The 25,600-nt window shown below is 32.2% G+C and overlaps 1 protein-coding gene across 6 annotated transcripts in view; it reads left to right on the forward strand.

Annotated features, from left to right (window-relative positions):
* The window catches only part of LOC126824754 (neurofibromin), a 70,264-nt gene extending 45,703 nt beyond the window's left edge, over positions 1–24,561 (forward strand). For 5 of the 6 annotated variants that reach the window (XM_050554113.2, XM_050554111.2, XM_050554115.2 and 2 more), the window contains 21 exons: positions 2–139; positions 312–374; positions 556–673; positions 2,478–2,661; positions 3,028–3,202; positions 3,529–3,648; positions 3,878–3,995; positions 4,283–4,423; positions 4,983–5,203; positions 5,363–5,424; positions 7,283–7,397; positions 7,737–7,817; positions 8,806–8,946; positions 10,784–10,910; positions 11,204–11,335; positions 12,165–12,448; positions 15,899–16,129; positions 18,240–18,340; positions 19,705–19,841; positions 20,247–20,293; positions 20,426–24,561. In XM_050554113.2, the coding sequence (XP_050410070.1) occupies positions 2–139; positions 312–374; positions 556–673; positions 2,478–2,661; positions 3,028–3,202; positions 3,529–3,648; positions 3,878–3,995; positions 4,283–4,423; positions 4,983–5,203; positions 5,363–5,424; positions 7,283–7,397; positions 7,737–7,817; positions 8,806–8,946; positions 10,784–10,910; positions 11,204–11,335; positions 12,165–12,448; positions 15,899–16,129; positions 18,240–18,340; positions 19,705–19,841; positions 20,247–20,293; positions 20,426–20,761 (3,072 nt within the window). In that variant the 3' untranslated portion in view covers positions 20,762–24,561. The remainder of the gene's footprint in view (position 1; positions 140–311; positions 375–555; positions 674–2,477; positions 2,662–3,027; positions 3,203–3,528; positions 3,649–3,877; positions 3,996–4,282; positions 4,424–4,982; positions 5,204–5,362; positions 5,425–7,282; positions 7,398–7,736; positions 7,818–8,805; positions 8,947–10,783; positions 10,911–11,203; positions 11,336–12,164; positions 12,449–15,898; positions 16,130–18,239; positions 18,341–19,704; positions 19,842–20,246; positions 20,294–20,425) is intronic. The other variant, XM_050554116.2, reaches the window with a different exon arrangement.
* The last annotated feature ends 1,039 nt before the right edge of the window (positions 24,562–25,600 follow it).

The raw sequence follows: 25,600 nt of genomic DNA on the forward strand, positions 1-25,600 counted from the left end.
GGTTTGCCTTGTAGATGATAACCAGTTTACATTAACGATAGCTAATGAAAGTGGTCCGTTATCATTTATCCATAATGACTGTGATAATATAGTACAAGCTATTATACATATTAGAACCAGATGGGAACTATCTCAACCAGTAAGTACACCATTTTTGTAATCATGTATAGCTGGAAATCTTGTTTAAAGCTGCAAGAATCGGAAAATATGTATATTTTCTATATATTTGTCTTATTATCAAGCAAATTGTGGAAATCTTAACCGAATTAAAACTGTATCATTTTATAAAAACTTGTGGTTTTGCTTTTTAGGATACTGTTACTGTCCATACAAAGATAAGACCTAAAGATGTTCCAGGCACACTTCTCAATGTGGTATGTACATTACATATACTTACATGTAAAATTATTAGCTACACGATCAATATTTTAAAAAAAAATAACATCTTATCTCAACATTACTGGTACTTGAATTATCTATTTCTGATTATTAATTCAAACTGACAGATTAAATGAGGTACAAACATTTTATTTTATCAATGTGTTTTCATTTCAGGCGTTGTTAAATTTAGGTAGCTCTGATCCAAGTTTACGATCAGCTGCGTACAATCTGCTCTGTGCTTTAACTCAGACATTTGATCTAAAAATAGATGGTCAGCTGTTGGAAACCAATGGTATGTTTAACAGTTTAATAATATTGTTTGCAATATTGAATATGATTATAGTTTGTTTCCTTGAAACAACCTGACTTGTAGGCTGTTGATCAGTGATGGGATTTCAAAATTTTCCTTGTCGGACATTTTACCGAAAATAAAGGGGCATAACTCTTATCGATATATAAACAGACGGATTCATACCACAATTAAAAATCATGTGTCAACAAAATATTTAAATGCCATACGTAATAACAATAGGTGAATCTCGCTATTTTTCATATTTAATTCCCGTACAGTAATCAAATATATGTCAGTAACATTCCTTCAGCGTATGGCGTACGTGACTCATAGCACATAGCTTTATAGTAAGCACTGTCCCGTAAGCGATTTTCGTTCGACAATCGAACGTGTCAATCACTTGTCAACAAAATATTCAAATGTCGTACGTAATAAAAATAGGTGAACCTCGCTATTTTTCATATTTAATTCCAGTACGGTAATTAAATTTAACTCAGTAACATTCCTACAAACTCCTGCTTCGGCATCAAATTCACAATAGTATGCATTACGTGTCTTTGTTTATACGGCAGCAAATGAATGCAGAACTTCCGGAATAAGAATCGTTTTCTTAACGTCAACAAAATATTCAAATCCGCGCGTAATTAAAATAGAAACACCTCGCTATTTTTCATATTTAATTCCCGTGTGGTGTTCAAATTTTTGTCAGTAATATTCCTATAAAATTATGTGTTTTCGTAATACGATAGAAGGAAAGTTTGCCGATCCGTAACTACTTAATTAAGCTTCCTTCAGCGTATGGCGTACGTGACTCAAAGCACATAGCTTCATCGTAAGCACTGGCTTGTAAGCGATTTTCGTTCGGCAATGGAGATTGCTGGAAAGTGCCACTGTTGATGAGAATTTCTATATGGAGCCTTAAAAGACGTAAAAGATATCGTAGCCAAAATGACTATCCATTGATTTGGGGTGTTATATACATGTACTCTAATGATATGTGACATCTAAGACTAGTTTATACATGCTGTGATTAAAATTCTAATCGCTGTTATTGGATTGATGAATAGCCCGACAAAGGAGAAGCAATGACATCTGTTTAAGATTAGATTGATGAATTGTCCGATAAAAGATTAAGCCAGTCAATCATGGCAGATTAAATAGTTAATCAAGGTGGGTGTATAGACAGTATAACACGATAAATACAATAATCACTTAATTACCTAATCAATCCAGCCTATTATTAACGATAATCGGGTTGAGTGGTAGTTATACACTCAGTACAATATATTAATTTTGGAATTTTGAATATTATTCACCATATCTTGATGTCTGATTGCACATATTCCCGGTCGGACAATTTTGGAAGTTCAGAAAATAGCGTCGGACATGTCCGGAATATACGGGCAAAATCCCATCACGGCTGTTGATTGATTTTAGTACAGTTACAGCCGGTCATGATAATTTCGTGTTGCGATTAAGAGGGTTATTATTTTTTAATGTCAATCTGTAGTATATCCAAAACAGATTTTCACATTTTACTAACCCGCTCCTGGCAGGCTGTCTTTGAGATGGATTGAAAAACAAATATCTGGTTCCTTAGATTGGCATTTTTTTTTTCTGAACAATATTTATTCACAGATTGGCAGTGCATAATTATTTCCTAAGTTTTTTTTAAAAAAATGACTGAAATAGTTTGCCATAATAATATTGGCTGTGGCACTGTCTTTTGTGATCAGAAAATTAAAAAGTATACTTTAATATGACAGAATTACTTTGTGGATGACAGTTTTCATTTTGTTTTCAGGTCTCTGTATTCCTGCTAATAATACCATTTTCATCAAATCTATCAGTTTTAAATTAGCAGAAAAAGAACCACATTTAACACTAGAGTTTCTGGAAGAATGTATACAAGGTTTTGGTAATTCTAACATTGAAATGAAGCATTTGTGTTTAGAGTATATTACACCATGGTTACCAAATTTAACCAGGTAAACTAACATTTTTCAATTGTAATTGGATTAATTAGGCACAGTTGTAAGCGTGTTAAGTCATAATTACCTGGTAATCTACAAGAACCTAAATATAAGTGCATGCTTGTTGTGCCCGTTCTGTCTTGTACTGAAGATTTTAGTTCCGAAAGAAAAGTCACTGCCTAATTTTGACAAGTCTCTCCGAGTTCCCTGGTTTAATACTTTAAAACTTAACAAACCTGGGCACAGGATAATTAAAAAAATAAAGATATATACGATATATTTGTCCAGGTTTTACTTGATCCTATTTCACTTACCTTAGATTGTGTATTTATAGAAGTAGATGTAACAGGAAATAACTTGATATTAATCTTTTATTGATAGATTCTGTAAACACAATGATGAAAATAAACGTCAGAAGGTTGCGCTCATCCTTGATAAACTCATCACCATGACAATAGAAGAAGTAGAGATGTACCCGTCTATCCAGGCTAAAATATGGGGTAACATTGGACAGATAGCAGATCTCTTGGACATGGTGTTAGATAGTTTTATAAAGGTTGGTGATCAATTACAATTAGCTTATATAGTATCACCTTATATGATAATAATTGCTTATAGTCAGAAACATTCAAGTTTCATATCTTGGTTGAGAAATTTCAATCTTGCTCTGCCTTGTCAAGAGTGCTGTCCTCGACATTGACAAGAAAGGTATCTAGTTATCCGGATTAGATGGAAAAAGCATGGTTTCCTTTTGAGATTGACAGTGTATACATGATGCATAAAAAAGGGTTATGTTGGAATGCTGCTTCTTGAACATAAGTTTCCTCACACTTGGTATGAAAGTTCTCAAAGGCTACTATATAATTTATCTTTATACTACAGAGAAGTGTTACCGGAGGTCTAGGTTCAATACAAGCAGAAATAATGGCTGACACAGCTGTAGCATTGACATCTGCTAATGTTCAACTTGTATCAAGGAAAGTCATTGGTAGATTGTGTCGTGTAAGTATACATTAAGAAATTATATCTTATGATTGTTTCATCAAATTTAATTCCTTTTATACAAAAATATAGCTTGAATTTAAATTCACATCCCATAAAGATGGAGTCATGAAATCGAATATACTAATAGCAACCTCTAAAATAGATCAATTGACCTATTTATTTCAATGTATTTACTATGTGGGTTACAGTAATAGTCTTTATAGTAATACAAGTTTTTTGTTTTTAGTTGATAGACAAGACGTGTACATCTCCAACACTTACATTAGAACAACATCTGATGTGGGACGATATTGCCATCTTAGCCAGATATCTACTTATGTTGTCATTTAATAATTCACTTGATGGTAAGTATATCATAGCTACCCCAAAGACGATATGAATAATGAAATGATTTTGTAACAGGGTTTGCAAAACGCATATAATGACCGTTACTTGGCACTAACAGGTCTCTGCTAAATTTACAAAAAAATAATTATAAAATTATGATGTGAAATGCTTTGTAAATGAAACTTTGTATAGAGTATTAATTTTAGATCTACTTTAAACTTTCAAAACTAAATCAACAAAGTAGGCATCAGAGCAATCCTATAAATATTATAAATCTTACATATATTTTTCCTTTCTCTTTCAGTTGCTAGTCATTTACCATTTTTATTCCATATTGTAACATTATTAGTATCTACTGGCCCATTATCATTGAGAGCTTCACATCATGGTCTGGTTATAAATATTATTCATTCTCTATGTACATGTGCTCAGCTACATTTCAGTGGTATGTATTTATAAATGTACTGAATCTACATATCTGTGTGTATTTCATTCAGACTCAGAAATCATGTAATAATATAGAGAATTAATTTTGCTAGTTCATCAATCTGATTAAAACACAGATCCTATTTTGTTATGTTTTTTTATAGTTCAAAATTTCATTTTACTTGTCTTCACAACACTAGGATCTGGAAGAGTTGTTATATAACAGGCATTCTGCTTGATGTGAGGAATTAGCCAATGAAACAGTTCTTGGCATGCTGTGCATGGAACTGTGGGTAAGCCACTAAAAACACCAACACTGATGGATTTATCAATGTCTGAGGTCATAGGGTCCAAAGCCACTTCTATGACCCCTGACGCGACCTCCCACTACAGCTGGTCATATATTCATGTAGTAGAGGCCATCGAAAGTTTTAAAAAAAAAAGGATCAAAATATAGATCTGTATTTTAATCAGATTGCTAGTTCATAAAACTGTAAAGGTGATTAAAGCTGTATTATGTTATTTGATTTAAGGAATTGTTATGTCAGTTACTTAGGTTTAACGTTTCTTGTTTTCAGAAAGTACCCTTCAAATTCTCAAACTGAGTTTGGCTGAATTCTCATTACCTAAATTTTATCAGTTATTTGGCATCAGTAAAGTAAAATCTGCTGCCGTCAGTGCTTTCCGTACCAGTTATCGCCCAGGAGACCGTTCTTTTACCATGGCACCTCCTGAAAATGAGAAGATGCATCTGAGTTCATTAGAAGCTATTTCTGATGCCCTGCTAGAAATAATGGAGGTAAGAATTAAAGACCAGTTACATGAGGCAGATAAAGACACTAGACCAAAAAACTTAGCCAAGCCTCTCTTCTTGAGTTTTAAACCAAACAAGTAAAATTGAATATAATTATTTGCTGATATTATTTTTCGGTAACTCTCTTTTCTTACTATTTAACAGGCCTGCATGAAAGATATACCACAATGTGATTGGTTACAACAATGGACTGACCTCGCCAAGAGGTAAAATATTACTTGTATTCTGTAATTTATTTATTGATAAGGGGAGCCACTGTGGAAACAAGCGTGCTAGCCTGTGGGTCGCTGGTCTATCTCGGTGTTGGCCGAGAAAGTTCATCGAGATTTTCCGGTGTGGTTTCCCCGTGTCAGTGGTGCAGGGCGGGAGGGCCTGACAAGGACAGCTGTCTAGTCGTTCCTGTGTACACATTCATTGGCATGCACATAAATGATCCCTTGACAGTTGGAATTCGATATAAGAGTAGGCTGTAGCACCGTTGTCTGGGCAAAATTTCCCTCATAGCACACTGTATGGCTATGTTCAAATAGTTAACCGTAAAAATGGATAATCAAGACTTTGTTTATTATCATAACAACTGTAACAATGACAATCGAGGCTACAGTGTTTTGTCGTCGCCCCTGTCCGTCGTCCACAATTTCTTGTGAACAGACTACATTTATCATCTGATTGTTTTGAAATTGATATATGTTGTTTATATTAGTGAGATGAAGAAGCCTATTTAATTTCAATAATTTCCGTTAATTTCTTCTTGAGTTATGGCCCCTTTTTTCACTTTTTGCACCTTGTGAATGCTCTAACGACTAAAATTATCATTCGATCTGTATCAAACTGAAGAGCAACCTTTACATTATTGAAACGAAGAAGCCTGTTGAATTTCAGCAATTTCCGTAAATTATGTCTAGAGTTATGGCTCTTGTTTCACTTTGTTGAAGGCTGTAACGACAAAAGTTATCATCCAATCTTTATGAAATTTGTATGCATTATTAAAATTAGAATCCTATTGAATTTCAGCAATTTCCGTTAATTATGTCTAAGAGTTATGGCCCTTTCACTTTGTAGAACCCTGTGAACACTCTAATGACAAAACTTCTCATCCTATCTGTATGAATTTGTATGCATTATTTAGATTAGTGAAATGAAGAATCCTATTGATTTTCAACGATTTCCGATAATTACTGCCAGAGTTATGGCCCTTGATCACTTTGAAAAATCTTGTGGATGCTTTAGAGACCAATCCATAGTTATCATAATATATATATAATTGTTTTGAATGATGCACAGAGTTTAAGGTCTTGAGATGAACAAGTATATTGATTTTCAATGATTTTTGGTAACTTGAACAGCTAAATCCATGGTATTAAATGTTTTGTATACTAAACATTAGCATGGGCCAAACAAATTTTAATGATTTTCTGATAATTACTTAAACATACATTATGCAAGAGCTAAATCTGCCTATTGCAGGTCTTTCATTAGGCCTGAAATGTTATCTAAATTATTAATTAGACATTAATTAACTTATCCATACCATGATCAACTCTCGAATGCATCGCTAGCCTGTGATGTTTATTGGATTACATTCCGATTTGCTGTTCGATTTCCATTCATAATTAAATCAAAAAGCGAATAATCGAGACTATGTTTTTTATCCTACCGACTTTAGTAATGATGATTGAGGCTAGCCTCAATATTCAATCGCTAAAATCTTGGATCACAGTGGACCAATTTGACTGAAATTTTCAGCAAATTGCCTTTACATTATCTAGTTTTTAACTATTATAGTGAGAATTGCCAGCTCTTTAACTAATCTCCCATAATGTATCTTTAATGAGTTGTTACTCTTAATCAGATTTTAGTGTATTATAAGTGTTTCATTATCAACAAAAGTAAAAATATGCGACAACACATGTGGGTGTATGTTTCGTTGCCTGGCAACCTATCTTTAAACTATTATAGCTCTTTATCTAATCTTCTATAATGCCGCTTTAATATATGAATGGCCATTTGAGAATCTCTATTTCAAATTTGAATTGAAATGAATATGATATATTTGTTTTGTAGATTTGCATTCCAGTATAACCCAGCACTACAGCCTCGAGCTATTATAGTATTAGGCTGTATCAGTAAAACTGTTACAGACTCCGAAATAAAACAATTACTCAAAATAATGATGAAGGTCAGTATAGATTGATGTAAAAATATTTATATTCATTTCTTAATTTTCCTTACTAAGAAATGACAGACCCTGTACAAGTTTGACTAGTGGGATGTTTCTAAATAATAAATGTCTTGGTGGTTATTCAGATGGATTAGGATATACATATCATGCAAAATCGATCAAAACCACAGGCCTAAATACAAAATATAAAGTTGAATTCAGCAAAGTAAATGGGCTCAGCACATAGGAAATTTGACAGGTCTATTAGATGATACCATTGGTTGGCAGTACTATGAATATAATATTGAAGATTTAAAGTGTTGGCATTATGAATAATATTTTAACAAATGGTTTCAGGCTTTAGAATCTTATACAGATCTGACATTAATAGAAGCTGTAGTGATGTGTTTAACAAGATTACAACCTTTACTTAGATCAGTAAGTTCTACATTTTAGATATTTAGATTGATAGAAATATAGTCTTCATCCATCTACACGACTGTCATGTGTTGAGTTGCTAACACTCTACAGGTCTCAAATTTTATCTGATTTTGACGAAACTTGAAATAAGGTTTATCTCCCAAAAATTTTGGTTCTTTTCGAAATTGGCATATATCGGACTGTAACTTCCTGGATTAGTGCCCCTGTTACACCATAATGACAGTTGAGTTCGAAGCCACTCCTCATATGCAAATAAAATATATCACCGTTACATCCTAATGATGGTTGAATTCGAGTTTCGTGAAAATCCGCCCGAAACTGCCCGACAAAATGGCTGCTCCATGTACACAAATAGTGTAAAAGTTTGTTATACCAAGGTTGTTGACCTCTAGAAGTCAAAAATTTTATCCAATTTTGATGAAACTTAAAATATAAGCTTATGTTTACATCCAAAAGATCTTGGTTCCTTTCGATATTGGTGCATATCGGACCGGAACTTCCTGGATTATGGCCCCTGATTGTACAAAAATCACTCTCATTTTTTGGCTTGTCTTCTCCATATTTTGTAAAATGTAGTGTATCTTGCATGGCAACAGGGGGATCAAGGTGGCTAAGTGGGTAAGACGCTGGCTCCTAGCCTGGAGGTCAGGTGTTCGATCCCTGCATTGGTTGAGAAAGTTATTCCAGATTTTCCGGCGTGGTTTCCCCTTGTCAGTGATGCAGGACAAAAAACCGATGGGACAAAAAAACAAGGTCCCGTGTACACATTGGCATGCACGTAAAAGATCCCTTGGCAGTTGGAATTCGATATAAGAGTAGGCCGTAGTCCCGCTGCAAAATTTCTCTCATCGCACACTGTATGGCATATGCCCATCTTCATTAGCCCAGTTTAGGAGCAGAACAGTAGGATGTTAAACTCCATTTCATTTCATTTCATTTGCATGGCAACATCTTGTTAAATACTAACTCTCAATTGTATTTTCAGGATTCTCCTATACACAGGTTTTTGTTTTGGGTAGCTATATCTGTATTACAGTTAGACGAAGTATCTCTGTATGCTGCTGGTTTATCATTATTAGAACAGAATCTGCATACATTAGATAACATCGGATTGTTTGAACATCAGGTAAATAATCATCATAACTTTTAATCACAAGGGCAGTAGATACCTTGGAATATTTATCCCGCGCCGAACGAAGTTAGGGAGGGATATTGAAACGGGGTTCGTCCGTCCGTCGGTCTGTCCGTCCGGACGTCCGTCTGTCCGGTCTAATTTCGTTTCCGGAGCATATCTCATAAACCGTTCAAGATATCTTTCTGAAACTTTGCACACATATCAACCTATTACAGTAGTTGTGCCTTTTGCTATTTAGGAATTTCTGGGATTTATATTTTTTTGTGTTTCCATGGAAACAAATTGACTTAGTTTTTGGTGTATAATTTTGTTTCCGGAGCATATCTCATAAACCGTTCAAGATATCTTTTTGAAACTTTGTACAGACATCTACCTATTACAGTAGTTGTGCATTTTGCTATTTAGGAATTTATGGGATTGATATTTTGTGTGTTTCCATGGAAACAAATTTGACTTAGTTTTTGGTGTACAATTTTGTTTCCGGAGCATATCTCATAAACTATTCAAGATATTTTTCTGAAACTTTGTACACACATCAACCTATTACATTAGTTGTGCCTTTTGCTATTTAGGAATTTCTGGAAACACATAAAATTATCAAATCTGAGAAATTCAAAATAAGAGGATGTAGAACTTACATTATGTGCACCTGTAATACCAATTTTTTTTCAGTTATAGTATATGATTCACTCATTATTTACTTTACGAAAGTCTAACATGATCAACATATTGTATTTTGTTAAGTTCACTTTTTTGTATAATTGTTACTTGAATATCTATATTTTACCACTTCATTGTTATGCTTTCATAAACCATTTTCTCATCAGTAAATCATTTACTCATAAAACTCATTTAAATACACATTCAACAGGGTTCCCGCGGGCCTTGAAAATCCTTGAATATCCTTAAATTTAAAATTTCATTTTCAAGGTCTTGAATATCCTTGAATTTTCGCGGAAATAGGAAAATATCCTTGAATTTCAGTTGAGATCCTTAATTTTGTTTCAAATTGGTAATAATAGTAAGTTGATATGAAAATCCCGTTTAGATTAGAAGTTTTATAACGATAGTTGTAATGTTTTGGTTATTTTTAAGATGAAAAATTGTAACTTTAGGCTAAAAAATGTCCTTGAAAATCCTTGAATTTGACGTATATTTATCCTTGAATATCCTTGAAAAAATGTTTGACGAAGCCGCAGGAACCCTGTTCAACTATTCATCATTAATTTTAAAAACCTTGCTTGTATACATGTACATTTATTACTGTTACAGAGAGGAAGAAAGATGAATAAATGTGAGGATTGTACTAAATCATTTACATGCCAGCGTAAATGTCTGCAGTACAATCGTAATGATACATTGCATAAATTATAGGATATATGATTCCTGTTCTAGGTTATTTGGGTATTGGCAAATGTACTATTCTTTCATTGATTGGCTCAAAAATTTGTAACAATACAAACAGCTACATGTATACATTACCAATAGCATAAAGAAGTTATTTTTCCTTATTTCTTCCAAACAAGTGCAAGGGCGCGGGATGTTGATGACTAGTCATCTTGTTATCCTTGAAAGCTTGATTTCTTGTAGCCACATAATGTTAAATTTTCGTCAATGATTTCTTGCCAACTATGGTATGTCATGATTTATCATGAGTATATTCACCATAACCTGATGTTGAAGTTTGAGTTCACTATATCATAAATGCTTTATACAATTATATTATTGTGGTAGCCTCTCACAAAGTTGTTCTAATCAATCTTCTTGAGTATATTTGTATCAATTTGGAATCTTGAACTCAAAAATTATGTGTTTTGTATATTTTCAGAGTTTAGAAGAATGTGTTATGGGTATAAGAGAACCTCTGGAATGGCACTTCAAACAATTAGACCATGACATGGGTCTTGGCTTTATTAATAACTTTAACTTTGCTCTAGTCGGACATTTACTCAAAGGTATATAAAATTTACACACAAATTTTTTTTGTGGAAAATGTATTTATTTTCTTTTACATATATATGTAAAAAATAATATCAATTAACTTGCATACTATCATGAATACTGAATTAGATAATCAACAAGTTATTTTCGACGAACAGTCTTTTCTCATCATTATAGTTTTGATTGAAATATATGTTTAGAATTATTGAGATATATATCAATTGAAAATGAGCTGTTAGTTAGATTAACATTCTTATCTTTACTATTCCTAGTATAATATTTAGGTTATAAATAATTGTATTTGTAGGTTTTCGTCATCCATCAGCTACTACTGTATCTCGTACTATTCGTGTTCTACATCAACTGTTAAATATCACTGTTAAACATACAAATAGAGATAAATTTGTTGTTACCATACATACTGTACCATATTTAGCAGGTAGGTTTTTACCCTTCTCATTTACTACACAAGCTGGCATTCTGTAGAGGGATGCTGTTATTGGAATGAACAAATTCTGAATTTGGACCAATGATATAGTATCATTTGTAAAGTACATGTAGTTTCATTTTGTTTCCCTAATTCTTTGATTCCATTTTATACAATCTTTGATTCCATTTTATACAATCTTTGATTCCATTTTATACAATCTTTGATTCCATTTTATACAATCTTTGATTCCATTTTATACACTGTTAACACAACTTCACAAGCCTTTTCTGTGTGTCAAATTACAATGGGTTAAAAGCCATTTAATGTAAAAAAATCCATTATAAATGAAATGAAATGGGCTTTGATTTTTCTGTACCAGCAAGGCTAATAATGAAGACCAGCCTATGCCATGTGGTGTGCTATGACTCTGAGTGAAATCTGTCTATATCAAAAAATATGAGCAAAAAAATGCAACTAAAATGTGTTACTGTGTGCATTACACTGAACGAACAAAAGAGAGACAAAAACAATGCCTTTTATGGTTTGTTGCTTGCTGTGTCTTATGTGTAATATGTCTTGCCCACAGGTTTGTCTAAAAAGTTTCTATGTATTAATGTGATAATCATGTACCAAGATTTGCCAAGCCCAATTCCTACTTCTCGGGGAAAATTGTTTCTAATAGCCAACACAGGGAAAGTTATTAAATTGAAAGGAAAACTAACTTTTCATGCTTAGACTGCAGTTCAATTGCAACATTTTAAAATATAAATTCAAAGAAAAATTAAAATAAAAGTAAATGAACAGAATTAATTGTTGTTTTGGTAATTTTATTTTACAGCGCTTGTGTCCGTGTCAGAAGAAGTCAGAAGTCGATGTCATTTAAAACATCGCACACCAAATTACATGATCTCAGAATCCACATCAAATGACAGTCTTAATGCTGAGGTAAATAATGCTGCTCAAGGCACATCTCCTATTACGCCTCCTGCAGGACCTACACCTTCACAGGTCCTACCACCTCCAACCAACACTCCTCGACGACAGAAAAGTTGGGACCATTTAGATCAAAATGCTGTCAATTCGGCCAAATTACAGAAAGGTGCTCAAGTTAGTCAGAGTCAGGTAGTACTAGTTTATGTTTTATTTGTTGGTTTATGGGCTATATGTCTTCAATATTTTAAAATTCATCTATTGTTGGTAGATCCTTAAATCCTTTATACTTTTTATCTAAAAAGTGACACTATGTCCAGTGCCCTCAAAATATATCTACTATTTTTAATATACAATTGTTTAATTTTCTGGAAAATATTTATCAAAATACATTCAGTTCCCGAAAGTAAAACACAGTATATTAACAGACTCAAAGTTAAAGTCAGTATATATATCTTAAGACGAGTCATGGTTGTTATTTTTATAAGCTTAGTTAAAGATATTTTATGTCAGTACAGAATTTGAATTATTTGATACAAAAGCGGTATTAATTTTTAAATCTGGTCACTGATATTTTCATTTGCATAGTGTCACTTTAAATATCCCTGTATCTGTATGATCCAATAGATATCAACCTTGCACTAATACACCTTCCTGAAAAAAATAGCTTCATATTAAAACTGCACTACTCATTATCATTGATTGAAGCACTTTCTTTCTTTATATATTTTCTTTCAGTTGGTAAGTTATTATATGCATCTGTATATGATTATTGAAGCATAGGTCTAGTGTAATTCAAATGTTAATGCAGTTACAATTTGTTAGCTGTTCTTTTTTTTTTGCACCATAGAAAAGTTACTAGGTAATTGTAGAAGAACTGTGTAAGGTTTCTTTGTAGTTTATATCAAGAGGATATAATTACACACTAAAAATCCTGTCTTTATATACCCCCCAGAGGGATTATTTATTTTGTACCAGTTGATGAAGGGCTGTAGCCTGAAACATGTCCTGGATTAAACCAATTTATTTGGATCTTTAAGAATAAATGTGAAAGCTCTAAATGTCATCCTGAATATCATTCTATTTTGATACGCATCATCATCTTTTCATTAATATACCTTCTGATAGGGTGGCCATATAATGATAAAGATCACCGTCTTAGTTACAGATCCTGATGTCAATATTGCCTTAGTTAGGAGATTGTCCTAAAGTAAATTATCATCTTTTGTCCTATGATCAAAGTTATAGGCTGGTTAATAGGATTACCATCCTTGGATAATTACTAGCTTACTGATAAAACAAATTCTAGGGTAGATGTAGATGGAACTGCCATTTTATACGACTATCATTCTAGGATAAATATTTTATTGATAGGACTGTCATCCTAGAATTAATATCACCATATCTATAGGATATACTGATGTATAGGATTGCCACCATGAGATAAATACCATCTTACTGGCAGGACTGCAATTCTGAATAGATGTTGTATAGGACTACCATTCTAGGATAAATATTGTATATAGGAGCGCCATCCTAAAATTATTATCACCCCCTCTATATATCTAGATTTAAAAACTGATTTACAGGACTGTCATTCTAGGATAGGTATCATATTGGAGTGCCAGCCTATAATTAATATCATCATATTGATAGAACTGCAAGTCTTTGGTAAATATCATCTTATTGATAGCACTGCAATTGTATGATAAATATCATCTTATTGATAGCACTGCAATTGTGGGATAGATATCATCTTATTGATAGCACGGCGATTGTGGGATAAATATTGACCAGAATTACAATCATTTTACTGATAGTGATAGGATATAGTTGTCATATTATCTTGAGATCACCATTTTAAGGTTAAAGCCATTGCTTCCATGATGGTTAAGTTATAGATATACAATTAATTAATATTGAGATTGTTAATTATGCACAGTAATTGTTTGAATTCAAACAAAATTATAAGTTTTGCCCTAAACCAACAAATATGATTATTCTAGTCTTACTCTGAAAGGCTTCCAAGTACCATTTCTTTCCATACCCATATTTTATAATGCTTTTGTTTTTATATTGTCCATATTGTGATTATATGTAAAAAGTGTAGTAACATTTTTTGTTTAAGTTTAATTCATTTCAAGTATTTTATTAAAAATTTTCAAAGAATTACTCAACCATCTCACATGTGTCTTGAAACTATACACAGAAACTTAAAAGGATGTACAGCTCTAACTCAGTATTATCCCTTATATTCGGCATTAAAAACACGAATTAAACTTCAGAATTGGTCCAGTTCAATCAATATTCATGGTTATCTTACTGTGAAAATATGGGCTAGTTATATTCAATATTAACAACACAATGAACATCTTCCCTTCATTGGGTTCTCAAAGGTCTCAATCAGCATTTATAATGAGACGGCTTGATGAACAAAGCAAAATGTATTCCTCAGATCAATGCAGAAGTAATTAAAAATGGCAGATCCATTAACGACAAAAAGATAAACTTTTAGACTGGACTAACCAGTTGCAAATGACAATAAAAAAACCTTAAAAATTGAAGGTAAATCAGTTTATGTATATTCATATTACATTAAAATGTACTTTGTGACACATTTTCGTCTATTTTAAAGGCTCAATACCACTCTTGTTGTAACTGAATAATATGTCCCAATCTTTATTCTGGTCAACAAATTGTACTATTTTAGAATATTTCAATTAATTGATGATACAAATTTCATCTTAACACACCTTATTTAAAAAATTTGAAAAATTCAACATAATGGTTTGAAACGTCTAACGTAAACCTTTTCAAATGAAACTTCGATTTAAAATACTTTCGAACCCTCTGGACAAGTAAAATAGGATGTAATGGATAATTTACACAACAGGTAGGACACTTAAACATCTAGTACTTAGATAGAGATATTATTTATTTTCTGGAGCTTTCAAGCCAGCAAGAGTGTTATTGTCCCTTTAAGGTACAAAAGAATAGAGCTATACACCCTTTAATATTTCCTTTTCTTTGTAAGGCCATACAAAATAAAAAATCCTGGTTTTCAGAAACCACTGTGTCACAAAAATAGGTCAACTTGATAAAAGCATCCTCATTGATTACTGCATGTTCATATTTCCCGACTACAAAACCCGGACAAAGGTTATTGAAAGTCATAACTTGCACAGTGAAGATATGTAACACAGGAATTAGTAATTATGTTAACAGTATGAATAAACAGATGATGAGATAACCAGATGATCGTTTGACAAAGTAAAGACCTCCCTGATCCATCCAATGTTTTGAAGGATTGTCTGAGAACCAGAATGATGTTATTGTACAGTTAAATGTAAATTCTAGATAAAGCTACAGGTTTATCTGTTAGACAACGCATACAAAGTTATAAAATTACTCACAAGTGATCATAGTTTTATGTAGGATCCATAAAAGAATTCACATAACAATTGCTTTATAATGCATTCATATACATACACATTGTACTACAATAGCAATACATGCATGGTTAATGAATTTTTGATAGTACTAGAGTAGTGTTTACAGATAATATTTTGTTTAATAATATTAATAACTCTTATGCTAATTTTATTCTCACTGTTCATAAAAGTAATATATCTTTTTTTACAGGCGAGCAGTCCAAAATTTTGGAGAAGTTTAGACTCAGAACCTAATTCCCGACCACCATTTAAAGTGCGAAGTAGTTCTGTTCCCACTCCTGGAACTAAAAAAATAGAAACAGCAAAAGTTATTCCCCAACCCCGAAGTGGTCGCAGTTCAGTGTCCAATGAAAATAATGTCCTTTTAGACCCTGAAGTTCTCAATGATTACCCTACCCAAGCTTTGGTTTTAACTGTCTTAGTAAGTAAAAAAAGAGAAACTGTGGAATCTGTCACTTCCGACATCGTAGGAGATCATTAAAATATGCAGTATTACACAGTTTGATGTAATACTCAATACCAGAATGTACACAATAGATCGATGACCAATTTTGGAATTGCATGTCGCCGACAGTTTGACATCAGTACAGCACATATAATGATCTACGAGATAATGCTAAATATAGTTGGCGTAATTTTATAAAAGATATTATTTGTGCAGTCATACATCCAAATTCAAAGACAAAGATCTGCAGTGATTAAAATCCATTTTTATACACCCACATAGAAATGTGGTTGTATATTGCTGTCACCCCTGTCCATCCATCCGACGATCCATCGTGCTGCTAGTCCATCATCCACACTTTCTAGTGAACACTCTACATTTATCATTTGATTGTTTTGAAATTAATATATGTTGTTTACTTTATTGAGATGAAAAAACATATTTAATTTCAATAATTTCCGTTGATTTCTTTTGGAGTTATGGGCCTTGTTTCACTTTATTGCACCTTGTGAACGTTCTAATGACAAAAATTATCATCCGATCTGTATGAAATTTATGTGCATCCTTTAAATTAGTAAAATGAAGAATCCTATTGAATTTCAGCAATTTCCGTTAATTGTGTCTAGAGTCATGCCCCTTGTTTCACTTTGTTGAACCCAATGAATTCTCTATCAACAAAAGTTATCATCTTGCAATCTGTATGAAAGGAAGAATCCTATTGAATTTCAGCAATTTCCATCCATTACTTCTAGATGGCACTTGTTTCACTCTGAATTAGTAAGACTATTACTAATTACTTAAAGGAGCTAAATCGTTAATATTTGGGACCTAGAAATTGACCCTAATGGGTCGCAACGCATATAATAATGAGTCTCAATTTCTAGCGTCTGGTTATTCCAGTCTATTGCGCATGCTCTCCAGATAAGATGTGGTGTCACCGTTTGACAGGAGTTATGGAATATGTCTAGCCTCGTTCTTTCTGGTCACTTGTTACAAATGACACTAAAACGCACTATGTTACACGATTCGTGTACCAATGGTAAAATGTTTATTTTGTCTTAAATATTGGATATCAGAAGCCTACCTTTTCCCGGTAAGATCACAACATCAATGTTGATTTGAATTGACAAATAATTCCTGTTTTCAAAGTGTAAGACTTTGGATGATATTGAGTTAGAGACTTAGTTACTTTAAGGCCTGTTTTTCAGTTTGCATAACCTTTTGAACCCTCAAACGACAAAATTTATAATCTGATATGTATGAAATGGTCTTGTAAATGCCTTCGATTACCTACAAATGAATAAATATGCGACCTTTGTCGAGTGCTTGGACGATTTAGCTGCTGTGGGCGTATGTTTCATTTCCTGGCAACCTATCTTGAACACGTGCGAGAAAATCTGTTGAGATTGTCAACAGAGATACAGAATGCATGTGTGCACTAGTTAAAACATTGAGAATGTTTTCAGACGACTTTTGAGACATCTTAATTACCATGGTAATCAGCAAATACTGACTTGGTTTTAATCTCATGACAGGGTTTTAATCTCATGAATAATTGGTTATTGCTTGTCAATCTTTTGTAGGTTAGCACCCACTGATTAACGGTCAAATTGTAGAATGTAAATTGAATGCAGTTTGTGTGACGGGACCGCTAATTGATGTCATAATGTGTAATATTCCAAATACCGACTATTCAAAACATTGCACATTGACGTAAGAAGGAGAAAAAAAAATCGGGTCCTCCAGTTTCCTCCCACTGCTAAAGACCACAACGCACAAGCGAATTATTGAAATAAAATTGAGCCACATGTTAGTTCCAAAATGACCTAGTTTGTGTTGAGTGGATGTTAAAACCCCATTTCTCTCTCTCTATTCAGAAGCCGAATGTGACAGATTCCACTGTATCATTTTGAATAGGAAAAACATCAAATATTTGGAATTCTGAAATATCAGAATTTTTACATTTATTGTTTAACGAATTGAAAACATTTAAAATGTTATTTGTTAACAAATGTCCAATTACTACCCAATATCATAGTGTGATTTATATGTTCTTGACCTGTTTTATAATTCTATTTTATTTTAGGCTACCCTTGTTAGAAATACAACAGATGAAAATGAAACTAGAATTTTATATGAATATTTAGCAGAAGCTTCTGTTGTGTTCCCTCGTGTTTTTCCAGTCATGTTAGTATACACATGTATTGAATAATATATAATTATACATATATATCCAAAATTATACATATACAACCACAAATCGAACTCAATACGCATTGGTCTTTCTTGACATTATAAGACTTTAAATATAAAGAATTAGTTGTCCCCACCTTTCGAAGAAAACAGGGGACTATTAAAATGGGTTCGTCTGTCTGTCCGTCACACTCCTTGGGACACAATAACTCTTGTTCTAATTGAGCTAGAATGTTCAAACTTGGAGTAGGTGTTTATTAGGTGGATGTCTTGATGTAGTTGGATGATGAACATTGTCTGCTAACTGTAAGCAGAGATAAGCAATTTGATTGGTTGATGCTTTTGGGCATGATAACTTTGGTTATAATTAGGTGAGAGCTATGAAACTCTGAGTATAGATTCATTATATCATTACCTTGACTAAGTTTGATGAGAATTTTCTGCTTAAAAGGCTAAGGAGCAATGAGGAATTTAAACATACATTATGCAAGAGCTAAATCTGTCTATTGCAGGTCTTTCTCGGTTCATAGTGGATCAATTTGAATGAAATTTTCAGCAAATTGCCATTACGTTATCTAGATTTTAACTATTATAGTGAGAACTGCCAACTCGTTATCGAATCTCCCATAATGTATCTTTAATTGGTCAAGACTCTGGAACATAACAACTCTGCTTTTAATTGAGGTAGTATGTTTAAACTTGATATTAGGTGAATGTCTTAACTGAGTTCAATGATTAACATTTCCCGCTAAACCTAAGCAGAGCTAAGCAATTTCTTTGACTTTGATTCTATCTGATAGACAGTGATGAAACTTAGTGTATAGTTGATAATCATTTTGATTGTTCAATACTTTTAAAAATGATAAACATGCAATTAATTAATGTGTTATCTATTTATTTCGGGAGGGGACATCAGCCTCACTGTTGCTTGTTTTCTGGGATAATGCTGCACAGGTAGTGTTATTGCTTGTTAAAAGAGGAATGTAGTATAATATGCAAATTGTATAGTATCTATGAGCTGTGGATGTCCCATGTTCATCAGGATTTTCCAGTGTGATTCCCTCTTTGTCAGTAGTGCAGGACGGAGCGCCTGGCAAGGGATAACGTATAGTTGTTCGAAAGGCACATATTGGTGTGCAAGTAAAAGAAACTCTTCACATTTGAAATAAGAGTACGCTGTACCCCCAATGCCCAGAAAATATTTCCCCATGGTACAATGTATGGCGTAAGCCTGTGTTCATTACCCCAGTTGGTGAAGAAAACTAGAACGTGAAACTCCATTTCATTTGTACAGTGTTACATTTTTGTTGTCGAGTGTTGTTATTTACTTGATAATATTTATTATTTTTGTTTTTCAGTCACAGTTTATTGGATGCTAAAATTAATAATGTATTATCGCTGTGTCATGATCAGGCTATATTAAATGCGGTACAGAGTATTATACAAAACATGATAGCCTGTGAAGATGCCACACAATCTCTCTCTTATTTACAAAGTAAGATTCCCTAATATTTCTCTTTTTTTTTTTATTAAGGAGGAGTTTAAGTATGCAAATCAAAGCGCCTTATACGAAAAACTTACTTTGTATGAAGGTTTCAGCTAAAAAATAGTGAGTCATTAGGAAAGGATTGCCAAAACAGTTACAAAGATTACATAACTCATTTAGAGGGTTCGTCTGCAATTGTTCATACTTTGCCAAAAGGGAATTAAATGCAGCAATGATCTAAATTATATTACTCTCTCCGATCTTCATTCATTCTATTACTCTCTAACACTTGTCTGAGCATATATCTACACTTCTGGAATGTAAAGCTGTATATAGTTGAGTGTAAATATATCTGATAATATTTTCAATTTTATTGTTGATAAATTTCTTTTAATTTGCTTTTCATTCATTTAGGTATTGGGTTTGGTGGTTTATGGAGATTTGCAGGAACATTTACTAAGGTATTTCTTATTAAAATTGATTTTGTAAAGAAAATTTTATAAAAATGAAAAAAAAATTAAAAGCAATGTTTTTATGAAGTGCATTTTTTTTGTCTGTGTTTATTTAGTGACAATTTTTTTCTGTAATTTCAGAATGCTGGTAGTAGTGATACACCTCAGTTATTTGTCAATTGTCTGGAAAAGGCCATGATGGTGGAATCGTGTCTCCCTGGTGATGACCTTGACATTCTTAACCCCTATCCAAGCAACCTTGGAATCTCATCTAATTTAAACCTCTCAAGCTCCATGTCAAGCCTGAGTGTCAGCAGCATGCATTCCCCAACTGATAAAGACAATCATAATTCCGACAAAAATATTGCCAACGGCAACCGTATGCGACACTCCTCAGCTAATAACTTGCCACCCAAAAATAGAACCGGAAGCTTTAAACAGAAAGAGAAAAAGAAACTTGTTGAGCAGGCAGAATAATAATGTGGTTTATGTTTTGTTTACTTGTTGTTATCAAGAAGAAAGATGGTTGTTTTATCGTTTACACTGTGAATGACGCTAGTTTAAACACCCATGTGTTCTTCAAAAACTTTTATTCAGTTAAAATATCTATACGCAATCGTTGCCAAAAACTCACTCATCCTGTTATAAACTTTCAACTTAAAATGAATTTGTTGTCAAAGTATCATTCAAAAGTTAGGTGTAAATCTTTTTAATGGTTATGTTGTTATATGGACTTTGTATATTATACCTGGTTGGTCAACTTTCATTTTTGTCAAATCATACATATCAAATTTCAATTAATCATTTATATTCTGATGTACAAACTTCTTACACTGATATTGTTATACACGAATTTCATCATACAATATGAAAAGCGCTATCATACACACATACATACGCAGAAACTCTATATTCCCTAAAGACAATTCAGATGGCATTATAATAATATTATTTTTGTGTCGTTATTAAGATTATTAAATGTTTTATCCAAGTTTTTGCCTTGTGAAATGATAAAATGTGTTGTTGATTATTGTTGTTAGCTTATTGAAGTCGGCTTTGTTATGTTGTATTTAAATGAATATATATATATATTTTTATTATACAGTTATTGGCTGATTGATGGATATTAGTACCTACCAAACAAAATGGCTGTAAACCCTTTCTGAAATCTTAAACTAAAAATTACCAATTGAATTGGTGCACTTTTGGAAGAATGCTATTCTAATCTGAATTGAGCAGGTTTATCATTGCTTAAATCAAATAATGACAGGAGTTATAATATGAAAGGGGTGTTTTTCAAAGTCCAGAATAGATCATTTTCTCAAAGGAAGGATTCCATTTTCAAGAGGTGAATCAATAAGTGCACTCTTTACAGTTTGTGTGCTTATTTGGTTTATTTATTAATTAAATTATACTGGATTGTTCTGTGTTTATAAACTTAAATACAAATTTAAAACACACAATTTCGTAACAGATAGTAGTTTTGTCAATGTCCACATGCTATTTTGTTTGGAAGGTCTTTATATAATAAAACCCTTTTTAATGTAAAACCACTTTTCTAGATATATGTGTCATATATCTATTATCAGATTTTTCTTTTCTTTCTAAACATTATTTGATAAGGAAAATTAAATAACAGATAACAAGAATTCAATGCATTATGCATAGTTAGATATATGAATACAGTAACAAACAATAAGATTGGAGATTAGATGGGTTGCCAGATCACAGGGACCGGGAATGAGAATGATGACATTTAACATGAATAATGTCCTCTTTATTATTCTGTAAATTTTATTTTAATGCTCTGCTTGGTATGTCCCAAAACAAATGGTCCCAGAACCTTTTGCAGCGCAACTGTTTGCCTTTTGATAATCTTTTTAAATAATCATCTATTACGTATGTCTGTTATTGAACATATTGAATTCGGAAGAAAAGAGTTAAATATATATTACATGGAAAAAAAATATCAAACCAAAATATAGCCCAAAGTAGACAACAAGATATTTTCAAAACATATGTAGGTCTATTGGTGTATTATTAAATGGGTCATGAGTTATATGTGTATATTGAATATACACATCTTAAAAAGTTTCTGATAATAATTAGATATTCTATAGTATCATTAAAAATTCTATTCATCACAATACATACAAACATTCTACAATTTATATATTTCATGACACAATATAATTGTAAATAAAATATAAAATTTGTATCAATTCCAACATACATATATAAAATGTATTGAAAGAAAAATGAAATATTATTTTTAATCAGTGATTATATATTAATTTAAAAATATATACATAAACAAAAATTTGTTGATGGAATTAAGAAAATATTTAATGTAAGGAAATGTTTCCACATATATTTTGATAGAACAAGACACAAAATTAAGAGTGTTAGCAGCTTATATGATTAAACACCCACACTTTATATTGCCGTCGACCGTCTCTGTCCATTGGTCTGTAATTCACATTTCTTGTTGTTAGCACAATATAGGCAACAATTGATATATGTTGTCTATCTTACTGCAGTGGTTCTCAACCTTTATTTGCCAACGTCACACCTTGGAACACATGAAAAAATTGCGGCACACCTGGCTAAATATATATGAAAAATATTTGAATTTTGAAAAATAAAAACATGGCAAGTCATAGACCGCATACAACCGTAGACACAGACTAGTCATAGACACGTAGAATGACTCAAACTAAATAAAGAAAACACAGCTAAGAACTTATCAGTAGACATCAGTGAATACTAAATTGGGATCACATGGTTTTTCGCATTTTCTTAGTGTGCCGTTAAAAATTTCGCAGCACACTTGGGAAGATCTCACTGGTTGAGAATCACTGATCTTACTAAAATGAAGAAATCTATTGATTCTCAACATTTTTTGATAATAACCTCTTTTACTACAAAATGTTGTTGTTAGAACTGTATAATCTGCAATTATTAAACCTATATTCCTGAAATTTATGCTGGTTACCTGTTGATATTCTAGACTTTAATAATAACTTTCAGAGTTATTCCCCTTTAGCACCATACAAACTTAATCATGACCAAGTCTGAAATCTGTATGCTTGGACAATTTCGCTGCTAGTGGCTGCATGTTTCATTGCGACAATGTATGTTGGTTTTTGTTCAAGGTATGAAAACTTTTTAAAGACTTGCAAACAAGTGTCAGTTGAATTACAATCTTATACATTATACATTAATTTATGTCACTGAATAAATCTAAGATAAAAGTAGAATGGTCTATTAATGTCCTCTGCTCCTACTGAAATAGTTTGTCATTTTTTTTCTAGATCTCTCTTTGTTAATAGGTGGAAATCATGAAGAACTTGGACAAAAGAGTGCAATTTTTTGTAGTATTTATATTGAAATATAATATTGTTATAAATTAAGCATTGCTTCTTAGTGTAGACATATTATTTTTGAACAATACATTTTTAAAAACTATTATATTATGATATGTGATATATATTAAATTATGTTCTTAGATTATCTGATCATTTATAGTCACTATGTAATATACTTATGATATACATTATTATAATATCAACATTTTTAGAAAACAAGTACCTCATACCTTCAAAATATTTAATTTCATAAATCTTCAAAACTACCATTTTATTCAAATCAAAATCTTTTTCTACATTTTTCTGGCAGTTTTTTTTTTCTAGAGTGCCATATAACTATATTGGGAAATACACATTATGACTGATTTACTGTATGTATATAATTCTCCTCAAATATCTTTCAGTCAAGCTGGTCATTTTCATGCACAGGATAATGCATTTTCTGTTTTAATTCAAGTTGTAAAATCTAAGACAAAGTATAAAAATTATCAATAAAAGAAATTTAAAAAGAAGAATTGCTTAAAAATAAGACTGAATATAGAAAATATGGTTGCACTATTAAAAGTTGATCTGACTTAAAAATAAAAAAAATCATAGTAGACAAGACTCGTATAAGGCAGAGATGTCGACACCCTACATTACTCTTGTATCTGATTTGGATAAAAGCTTGCCTAGTGTATTCAGATCTATAATGAATTTTACAAAGGTCTGAATTTTTATATGTATTTTCTGCCATGTCTTGGGAGTTAAGAATATTTGAAATTTCAAGCTATTTATTTGGGTATCATCTCATCAATGTTAAACTATGTTATATGAACATTGTTTTTAGTGCATAATGTAATCATTGTTGTATTGGAGTTGTATTGGGCCATTTTCTTGAGTCACAATAAAGCACCATATCAACCTATAGTTCTGTTTAATTTATTTATTTTAACATCAATAAAAGGGACTGTAACAGTGATCTGTGATAGATTCTACAGTCACTATCAAAGAAAACCCCTTAAACAGTGTAGGAAGCAATTTGGAAATTGAAGACCTCCCGAAAATTGAAAATAAATGACCCAACACATTTTCCTGCTTTGATCCCCACATATATTTTTTATGGGAATCCTTTAAGGGGTTATTCTACTCTTCCTAGAGAGAAAGTAACAGAAGAAACTTTTTGAGACATCTTTTACAATTTTCCAGACATTATAAGATGTTGTTAGTGAATAAACAGAAAGGTGAACATTTGGAACATATCCTGAAAAAAAAATTGAACCTACACATTATGTAATGAAAATATATACTTTGTCTTTCTAATGGTATTAATATCATTAACCTATTATTATTAGTCACAAAAACATAATTTATTTTTTTTCAAATATGTAAATATGTCGACCCCTCCTATATAGTTATCTTGTCCTTTTCCAGTCCCTCTGTCCTGCACCACTAGCAAGGGGGAACCACGCCAGAAAATCCTGATGAACTTTCTCGGTCAACACAGAGATCGAACACAGGACCACCAGATTAGCGAGCTAACGTCTTACTCACTGAACCACCGTGGCTTTTATTCTAAAAGATTGACGTATTTTAATGATAATGCAGAAGCTGCAGCGTGATCTAATTGTTTTAAAAGTCGCTTCTAGGACTGTTTGGCTAGTTAGAAACAGGAACCTTGTCGAAATTAGTGATAAGATGGTCAAATGAGCTTTCCTAAACGATATCTACACTTAAAATTAGCGACAAGATAAACAAAATATTTGTCATAAATTAAGTTTTCTTCGACTATAATAGGACATTATGACGTAAACAATGTGATAACGTCATACAATCAAAATAACATAATGATAATCAATTTTCTAAGAATATCCACACAAATTTTTCTTTTTCAGAAAACGTAGCTTTATTAAAGATTTCACAAATTTATTGAACGGTTCAAGTTAATTACAATCTGATTAAAATACAG

This window comes from Patella vulgata, chromosome 6 (genome assembly GCF_932274485.2).
Source record: "Patella vulgata chromosome 6, xgPatVulg1.2, whole genome shotgun sequence".
Classification (NCBI taxonomy): domain Eukaryota; kingdom Metazoa; phylum Mollusca; class Gastropoda; family Patellidae; genus Patella; species Patella vulgata.